General features: G+C 39.9%; 1 protein-coding gene across 1 annotated transcript; it reads right to left on the bottom strand.

Annotated features, from left to right (window-relative positions):
• Positions 1 to 3,100: 3,100 nt before the first annotated feature.
• Positions 3,101 to 5,295, bottom strand: LOC5577080 (pescadillo homolog). The gene is made up of 2 exons (XM_001656268.2): positions 5,080 to 5,295; positions 3,101 to 5,009 (listed from the first exon to the last, which is right to left on the bottom strand). The coding sequence occupies exons 1-2, from the start codon at positions 5,098 to 5,100 to the stop codon at positions 3,201 to 3,203; spliced, it is 1,830 nt and encodes a 609-aa protein (XP_001656318.2). The 5' UTR covers positions 5,101 to 5,295; the 3' UTR covers positions 3,101 to 3,200.
• Between the last annotated feature and the right edge of the window lie 4,255 nt (positions 5,296 to 9,550).

The raw sequence follows: 9,550 nt of genomic DNA on the forward strand, positions 1-9,550 counted from the left end.
CGTCGTCGAACCTGAGGACCTGAGTGGTCATTTACTTATTATTGTGTGTGACAAGTCAAATGCCCGAAAAATCAGGAAGATTGAGCCGTCGAATATCTTGTTATGGTACAAAAACTATTGTACCCCACGATACAAGTTTCTTCTGTGGACATTCCTGGGTATGGGTATCTAAGATGTAATTCTTGGGTTATTGTGGTAGTAAAGAAGAACCAAAGTCGTAATTTATCTATAATTGAACTAGAAAAGTCACAGGTATTCAAAATCATGAATATTGAGCCGTCGCATGCTAAGTTTTTGTACAAAAACAGAAATGTCCCACAACACGGGTATCTCCATTGGCTATTCTTGAATTATTTCGGTGGTCCTGAAGAGCGAGTGCTTATTTAGCTATACAGTACTGACCTGATTTTTTCAGCCCCCGATTTTGTCAACCTATTTAAAATTCGTCAAAACATTGTTTGCGTCATGTAAACGTAAGCGTGGTGTTACATTGAAACTGATGATGATGTTTGATGTCATGAACCCATGGTCGTAGCCATAGGGGGCAATGACAATGCCCCCTCCCCTCTGGACGATGAAAAATATGTACTTCGGGAATTAATCTTGTGTTTAAATTCTCCATCACTCGTATTTACTGCCCATACTCGCAATACAGTCCCATTAGGAAAATCATCATGTCGAGAAAAAGGCAACTGAACATTATTGCAAAAAAAATCATAACGCCGCTGCCCGCAGCAGAAAATTTTAGTGCCATCCATCAACACATTATCATTAGAGTATAAAAAAATGATCAGTAACCAAAATATTGTTAATACATTTGTTTTTTATGTACAAATCCAAGATACTTGCAAGTGGGACTCGTTATCCGAGTACTTTTCTCATCATATTCAAATATACCCGCATACCAGTCCCATTGCTTGGGACTCGCTTACTTTGTTATCGCGCACCTTGACACATTTAAAGCCAAGTTTACTGTAGATTTCGTGGCACTTTTACTACTATTAGGGTTCTCATCTTCTAGTTACAATACTTCTTGTAAAATATTAGACTTAATGGTGACAGTGACAGTCCTGAAGACATTCCTGGATTTGATGAAAGCGTCGACCGGCCGATAGGAAAGGTAATCTGGATTCACCTGCAGCACGTTTATATTGGATTTGAAACACAGTACTCAGGCGGGCAAGTATTATTTAGCTTGATTTCGGCAGAGCTATTCGACAGTTCTTAGAAACCCATAATGCTGCCTTCTTATTGCATCTATTCATTTTTCAGCATTGGATATGGCTCATGCATAGTTTGACCAGTTGACGATACCAGTGCGCTGCAGTGGTAATTTGCGTATTCCCATGATGGCCCAAAAAGCCTTTCCCTCGTCGTTGGAAGATGAACCTACCAAAGATTTTGTGATAATTGGTCAGAAGACAAGGGCAATCACAGCAGTAAGTTTGACTTGGAGGCCAGCTACTTATCTTATTTTTAGTTTAGACTCTTATAAGGTTTAACATTTAGATATTTTTTGTATCACTTTGCGCACCATAAGTTATTTCAAGCAATAACAATATTTGTTATGGAATAAAGATGGTTAAAAATACTGTAATTTGTAGTATTTATTTCTTTTATGGGATGAACAGTACGAGCCAAGATTATAGAAATCATAACAGGAAGAGGTTTGCTTGAATTTCATCGTAAACTACTAGTGGGACTGTTATGCGGGTACTTTCAATATGGGACGCACCTGATTTGATATTTTTTCCGCATTTCGTCCATACAAAAATACAATTTTAGGTATGATACCTAAAAGTACACTAATAATAAACATGATTCACGAAAAAATCTCAAAAGTGATGAAAATTCAAATGGGACTGTTATGCGAGTATGGGCAGTTTACCTGTCTGTAAAATTTCTGAAGTAATTCTATAAAAAATCTTCAAAACACTTCTGTATGAATTTTAAACTACATTTTAGGAAAATTTATGTGGAAAACTCCGGATGGAACATTCTTTGAATTATACTTCGAGGCAATTATTGCTGCTATTTTGAAGAAGTATCTAAAAATTTCGGTGTTTTGGGATAAATTCTTAAATAGTTTAACGGTCATGTATAACTAGGAATTCAGATTGGTTCCTTTTGTCTTACTGGCCATAACAAAATTGCTGATCAAACGGACCACAACGAATCGGATCTTCAGTTCAAAATTTGGGTAGCGTTCAACAATTAGCGAATTACCCTAATATATTTCTACAGCACGGCAAAAACAAAGAGGATAACACCGCAATAGATCAACTAAATGGTCGCAGTAGTATCATGTCTCAACAAAGGAAAAAAAATGCAAGTTCATTTCCACAGAATCTATGGTTAAATCATGAAATACTAATACAAATTTTCTCTTACTTACTCTCTCCTCTTACACTACATATTTCATGGATCTTAGGCCCCTTTAGTTAATTCAGTGATTATTTTCACCATTTTATTTCAAAATAAACCAGAAACCGTCAGTGAAATTCGAGAGAAACGTGAAAACAAATATCACCATTAAAATTAAAACATCAAATGAAATCCCTGAAGCAATTGGTGCCGGAATTATTGGAGAAATTACTGGAACAATTGCTGACGTGAAACCTTAAATGAACTTTTAAATAATCCGTGGAGACTTAACTTGAGAAACAGTCGAGGAAAGTTTAGAAGAACTGCAAGAGTAATTCCTGCATGATTCTCTGAAATTTAACACCAGGATAGAATGACTTAAGGCCCAAGTAAAAATGGTGCAAAAGTCAAAACTGAAGAAGCAGTTTTCTCTTTTTAAATAGACAAATCGAAGAAAATAAAAACACACAGCTCTTTTATTTGCCAAATAAAAAGAGCTGTGTATGTTCTTATTTTTATCAATTTATTGTTTTAAAAGGAGAAAACTGCTTTTTCAGTTCTGACTTTTGAGTCATTTTTTCTTGCACCTTAAGAGACCATTTTTGGTGAGAAAAAGTGGCTTTAGAGGACTTCCATTCAGAGTTGACTTTTTAAAGAATTGCATTAAACTAGTGACTAAGCCTCTACGAAGAGACTGCGACTGGATATCTTTCTACATCTACTTAGCAGATGGTTCAATTTTTTAATGTTATAATTATTTTATTCACAGAAACTGAATAATCCGAATCTTACCTTACTCGCTAACAAACACTTTTTAAACACCATCAATCGACCGCCTAAGCTAGAATCTCCTTCCTCTGTGCCTTCCTCTTCTGCGTCTGCTCCTTCCGCTTTTGCTTGTCGATCTGTTGCCGCTTCTCGCGCAGCAAATTCGCTTCCTTGGTGGCCTTCTTCTGTTTGTCCAGCAGGTTTCGGTACAGCTTCTTGTGTCTGGATTTCACCATTTTCGCTCGCAGGGCTTCCTCCTGCTTAGTTAGTTGCTTCTGCTCCTTGGGGTTCTCCTTGAACACCCGACCACTGACCACGGCCATCTTCTGCTTCTTCTCCGACCGTTGCTTCTTGGTCTCTTCCTGGTCCGGTTCTTGGTCGTCGTCTTCGTTGTCTTCCTCTGCTTGTTCCTTCTTCGCTTCACCGCTGTTCAAAGCTTCGGCCTTCTCCTCTCTGAATGCTTTGACCAAAGCGTAGTCCAGTTGAACCTGCTTGCGAGCTTCTTCCATTCCGAAGTCTTCGTCTTCATCGTCGGAAATGCCTTCGGCGCGTTCCTGCTTCTCAAATTCATCGCCGGCCTGCATGGCCGCTTCTTCTGGAGGAACGTAAATGGCGTCATCTCGATTGAACGGCGACAGATGAGGAGGCAGAACGGCACCGATGAAGTATTTGTTTGTGGGGAGGAGTTTTCTCTGGTTTACGCTGTCGAAGATCCACTGAGGCTGAACGTAATCCCGGGAAATGTACTGTTTGGTCAAACTTGGCCGATCCACAATCTGATGGGTGATGGATTCATCTGTCTCGTCAAAAGTGGATCCGACAAAAAGATGTTTGTCCCAGGACACTTTACCTCCGAAGCAGCGAATGATGAACACCAATGGTTCTCTTGGCACTTCGCGATTGATGAAGAACTTCAAGCCTTTGAACAGATTCTTCAATTTGCTCAAACTCAGTGCTTCTTCGTGCATTTTGCGAACCTGTTCCGAGTCTTTATCGTTATCAAGCAGCTTCAAGTCAATTTCTTCATCTTCTTCCTCAGTTCCTTGGCGATCGGATCTCAACAAATCCATGTTCAGCGCAGCAATACGCTCAGAAACGAAAGTTTCCTCATTGTTTCTACTTTCCTCGGAATCGATGGATACGGTGAACTGGGGCGGATAGACCATATTGATCGAATTGTAGAGGCGATAGTTCACAAAGCCGGCCATCACTGTAAAGAAGTCAGCAAATGATTTCATGATCTTGAAATCGACATATTCCTTCCTCTGCGGCTGGAACGGATAGTAATGCGGAACGATCCAGGTCACCAATTCCCCCTTGATTTCCGCCTGGAAGTAGTATCCCTTGATCGAAACGAAAACTTTCCTCAGGGCCTTGGACGCAATCACGTAATGCATAAATTCAATCGTCAGCCTTCTGGCCAGACTGGTGATTTCTCTCGTGACAACCTTCATGGCCGGAAACGTACTGAACAGGAACAGCAGAGTCATGCAATCGTCCAGTTCCTTAATCGCATCGATAAACGTCGGAAACCGTTCCTTAATAATGTGATCCAGCTTAATCTCCGGATAGTTTGCCATCCGAACGTTCTTCAGCAAATTGTTTCCCTTTGCACGAGCATGGGCGATGCGTCTGTTGAAAATCTTCCGATCTCGCAATGTCCACACAATGGGTTCGTGCAGCAGGAACGTAATGTCCTTCCGGTGGTACAGAATCTTGATGTCCGTGCTTCCACGCTGGGCAATAACTCGGTGCTTCGGTTCCCGTGGGTAAATTCCCTTCAGAATGCACAGCCGGCGGAAATCCTGCATCGAGAGCTGCAGCTTGCGCATCGCGGCCTTTCGGGTCATATATTGGGCACCCTCGCCGGATTGGTACTGCAATCAAACGAAACGCAAAATCCGTCAATAAACATAACCTTCAAAACGTATCATCGGAAGATCTTACCTTGTGATTTCGCTTGACCATTTTGAACGGTCTGTGTTTCCGGAACGGATGTTAGAATCTAATTTTCTTCTTCGGTTTCAGCACACTTTCGGAAATAATAAACTCAAACTTTGCGAGTTATTTGAATTTATTTCGCTTAGTTGCACTCACAAACACGGAACATGCTTGCGATTCGGTGCTGAAAAAGAGTGTTTTGGAATGTGCCAGCCACGTTTGTTGTGACAGTTTGATACGATTTTTGTTTTGACATAAGAGATGCGAAAAGCGTTGAGAGAGATGTGAGACGGTTGCCTGACAGGGCCGCAATTTAGTTCAAACAGAATTCGCTGAAAAGAAATTTCCACACGCTAACTCTGAAGAGCCCATTAAATGGGTTCCATGTACCCATTTTTATGACCAGTACTGTTAAAGTTTCGTATCGTCGCGCATTCGAGCGAAGGTTCGATTTATCGCGACGGTATTTCAACCTTACGATTTCGAAAATTACACGTATTACTTAAGTCCCTCAGACTATTCAGCCTAGTATGCCTAGTAACTGAAAGTGGAGGTTAAAGTAGTCCGTGGAACTTTCTAGAGTACAATTTTGATCCGTCGAAATGACACGCCGAATTAACGGGTGATCTACAATCGAAGGGGAGCAAAATCTTACTCTTATTTTTGAATCACTTATACGACGAGAGTAAGTAATGCAATCTTCTCAATACTACAGACTGGCAGGCTAGGAAGTCTAGTACCTGACGGTGGTAGCTTGAAATAGATCGCAATGCTATGGTTGCAATTCAGAGTCAACGATTACCGTTCCGTATTTCGTTCTCAGACTGTCAAGCTAGTTAAACCTAGTACTTGACGGTGGAAAACTAGTACAGTTCAATAGCGTTTAATCTAACTAAATCTTGGAACGTCAAAATGACACACCACCATAGGTGGGTAGTCTACAATCGAAGGAACCAAAATTTAGTCGGGTTCTCTGATTAAGGAGACCGTGGAAGAATTCTAATCCTTTCGACTTTCAGACTGGCAGGCTAGTAAACCTAGTACCTGACGGTGGAAAGCTAAGGATAGAAAATTCTACATGTAACAATTAATTTTCTTCATAGAAGAAAACTGATTGCTGGTCTTACCTTGGATTTCTTTCTAAGGATTGAACCGTCTCCTTCGAGTGTCGAAAAGGTAACTGGTGTATTTCTGAAATTTTCCTTATTTATAGGGGTTTGCATACAATTATCACTATCCTAAAACACGGAATGAATGAATGTTTATTTTTGTTGTTATGCTTATCCAACCGGATGTGCATTTGGAACATTCTAGACTTGATCATGTTATAAATTTTTATTGCCTATGTTTCGAATGGGAGAGCAATGTCGAGATCGCACCTTCTTATCTATTTTCTTCTAATCTAAGGTAGCGCACACGATCGGAGCGAAACATTATTTTCCTAACGTCCCTAAAGCAATATTTATTCCTTTTTATGCGATATCCTCTCGTCCGTTGGAACGATCGATACACGGTGCATGGCACTTCTGTGTGAAATTTTGTCCTTTCTTTATGCTTATGCTGCACCGCTTGTGCGTGGACTATCGTTCTATGATGCATGGACCGTGTTTCGAATAGCTGATTAATTGATAATTAATTTATCCGAAATTAGGATTGATTATGCAAGTTCGTCGCGATTCTTAACACCACCCCTCGTAAAACTACTGTTTTACAACAATTTCGCGACGTGTTATAAAGTAAACGTATAAGTGTGAAATCGTAAATTGTAGATTAATTTTGTAGATTAATTTTGTAGATTAAAATTGTAATTAAGATTGAAATTTTTCATTACGCTTAAGTGCGTTTATTTTTTATTCAATGATTGGATTATTATATTAAAAATATTGATATTGTTTTTTGCACTCACTTAATTTCTAACATTGGTGCTTACTTGTTATCTAGTCTAGGATAAATGCATACTCCAACTTGATGATGCGTGTTTCCCGCCGGTGGTTGAGCGAACGCTTTGGCGGTAGTTGCTGTTGTTGTTAACTGGATGTCTTCTTCTATATCGCCGGTTTCTTGTCGTTGTTTCATTACGTTTCGATGTGATAAAAAGTTTGTCAACGAATCCCAGAACGATGCAAGTAACTGCCAGCCAAGTCCGTATATATCATATAGTATTCTTCCATGTATTAACGTATCTATTAAGAATTTAATAATTCTTCCGATCATGTAGATACCAATTGCCGTTGAAGTTACGTTTCCTAGCCAGGTCGACCAACTGATGAGTTTAGTCCAATATTTATGTAATACATTATCGATTATTTTCTCCGAAATAAGTGCTTCGAATGAAAATCCTTGTAGATCTGGATGTTTTCCGGTTATCATCTTATGTAGTACTGACGACGCAATTTTCTTGTCTCCTTGTTCATAGACCATACTTTTCATTTTCTCAAGGCTATCGGCGTCGTATACTCCACTTTGCATAAGACTTGGTAGTGAAGTATAGGACCAGCTTGTTATCACGTCGGTTGTCAATTTTCTTGGTGGATTCGATTCCCTCAATCTTTGATCCGTTGTATACCATCTGCCTCCGATAGTGAATTTTGCTGGCAAAAGTGGTGTACAATCGATTTCAGTTCCCCGTAGTTGTAGTATGCGTGTTACAGGTGCCATGAACATCGAGTTATTATTGTATTTTACCGGTATTTCTTGGTAACAATCTTCTTTACTTTCGTATGTTACAAAAACTGGTTTACATTCGAGTATGTAAAGTACTTCTGCTGCAACGATCGCTGTGAATCCAGAACGTTTAACAATATTGGAAACGAATTCGCTGGGGTTTACTCTTGCGAGTGTAAGCTTTGTCTCCATAAGCGATTTATCTATTTTACACATTTCAGTCATGACGTTTGTATAGACTTCATTTAATTTCTCTCCTAGGTAGTTTTCCACAAGAGTAATTTTTGAGTTGAAATATGTAAAAAGATCTAGATTTCTGCCATTGCTTGCCTTACGTCGGAACGGTGATTTGAATACGTTTGCTTCTAATATGGAAATTCTCGGATGATCTGTGATGTAGCCGTCAAAGCCACATATTTGAGTCCTGTCTTTCGCTCTTATGGAAAACATATGTGTATCAGAAAGCAAAGTGTAAACTGCTTTTGATTTTCTATCGTTATCGAAGGTTTTGTTGACGTTTCCTTCGTAGATAACTTCGAACTCGATTTCTTCACACTGTCTTTTGAGGTCGATCTCCCAAGTTATATATCCAAATTCAGCATCTAAGCACCATCCGGTACTATATGAGCATATGATTCCATTCCTTAATGTCACCTGATCATTTTCGATGTCGGCAGTAGCTACGTAATCATGCATACTAATTTCGTACTCGTAGAATACAAGAGCGCCTTCCCAAGTATATTCTGGTGTTCGATAGACTCCACCATTGCAAGAAGTTCCCTTTAAGCTTCCTACTATTAGCGATTCACCTCTTGTTGTGCTGTTTCGGCGCAATTCTTGAATCTTGTAGTTATCTGTTAGTGTAATCGATCCACGAAGTTGAGCTAGTCGACATTCGTCCGGAGTGAATTCCTTTACTATGTATGCGTATCCGTATTCATAGTCTGAAGTATGTGAAAACGCACCACAATGTCTTATTGAGCGTTTTATTATTACTTTGCATTGATGTACATGGACGAGTATCTTAGGACTTCGTTGTAATACTTGAATTCGTGTCTCTTTTGTTGTTAAATTCCTTGCTGGTGGTTCACATGATGCCACGTCGACTAGTGAATAGCTTGTAATGTTGATATCATTGCTAGCACAGTCGTAGGCTATTAGTCCTTTTAGTTCGCTTCCAAGAACTTGTCCAATACATAATATTAGCATCATAACGGTTATCGTCCACGGTGTGATGTTTATTACTCTTGGTCCTTTGGAGGTTTTATTTAATTCTGTCAACGATTTCTTCATACTCTTGTCCACCGTGACCTTCATGTACTTAGTCGTAGCTGTTAGTCCGCAGTAGGCCCATGTGCATGGCGCTACTCTTTTCTGTCCTCTTTTTCTATGTTTAGTAGTTGTTGGTACGATGGTTTGGCTGGTTTTCGTTGAGGATGGTTTAACGTTTTCCTTGTTTTTTCCTTGTGTGATTACGTCTTTGGACTCATTGGTGTCCATCGTTATTGTTTCATCAGTTACTGCTGGCAATTGCTTACATGGATTTATTACTGCTCCTGTTGCTTCTGCTGTTGATGTCCCGAATTCCGCCATCGTTGTGTGTACTGCTGCTTCTACCGCCGTTTCGTTGAACGTTTGTTCCGCTACCACTGATTCGTTGATCGCCTGTTCCGCTACTGCTGATTCGTCGAACGCCTGCTCTGCTACTGCTGATTCGTCGAACGCTTGCTTCGTTGTTATCTTCTGTGCAGTTGTGCTGGATACTTCTTTGGCTGCCTTTGTTGCCTCGTCCGCTGCCGAATCGTGGTTGTAA

The sequence above is a fragment of the Aedes aegypti genome, chromosome 2 (assembly GCF_002204515.2).
Source record: "Aedes aegypti strain LVP_AGWG chromosome 2, AaegL5.0 Primary Assembly, whole genome shotgun sequence".
NCBI lineage: Eukaryota > Metazoa > Arthropoda > Insecta > Diptera > Culicidae > Aedes > Aedes aegypti.

Excerpts from the sequence above, each read along its gene's own strand:
- LOC5577080 (XM_001656268.2), bottom strand. The coding sequence starts at position 5,100 with ATGGTCAAGCGAAATCACAAG. Across the intron at positions 5,010-5,079 it reads TGGTCAAGCGAAATCACAAG|TACCAATCCGGCGAGGGTGC; the intron begins GTAAGATCTTCC and ends GTTTGATTGCAG.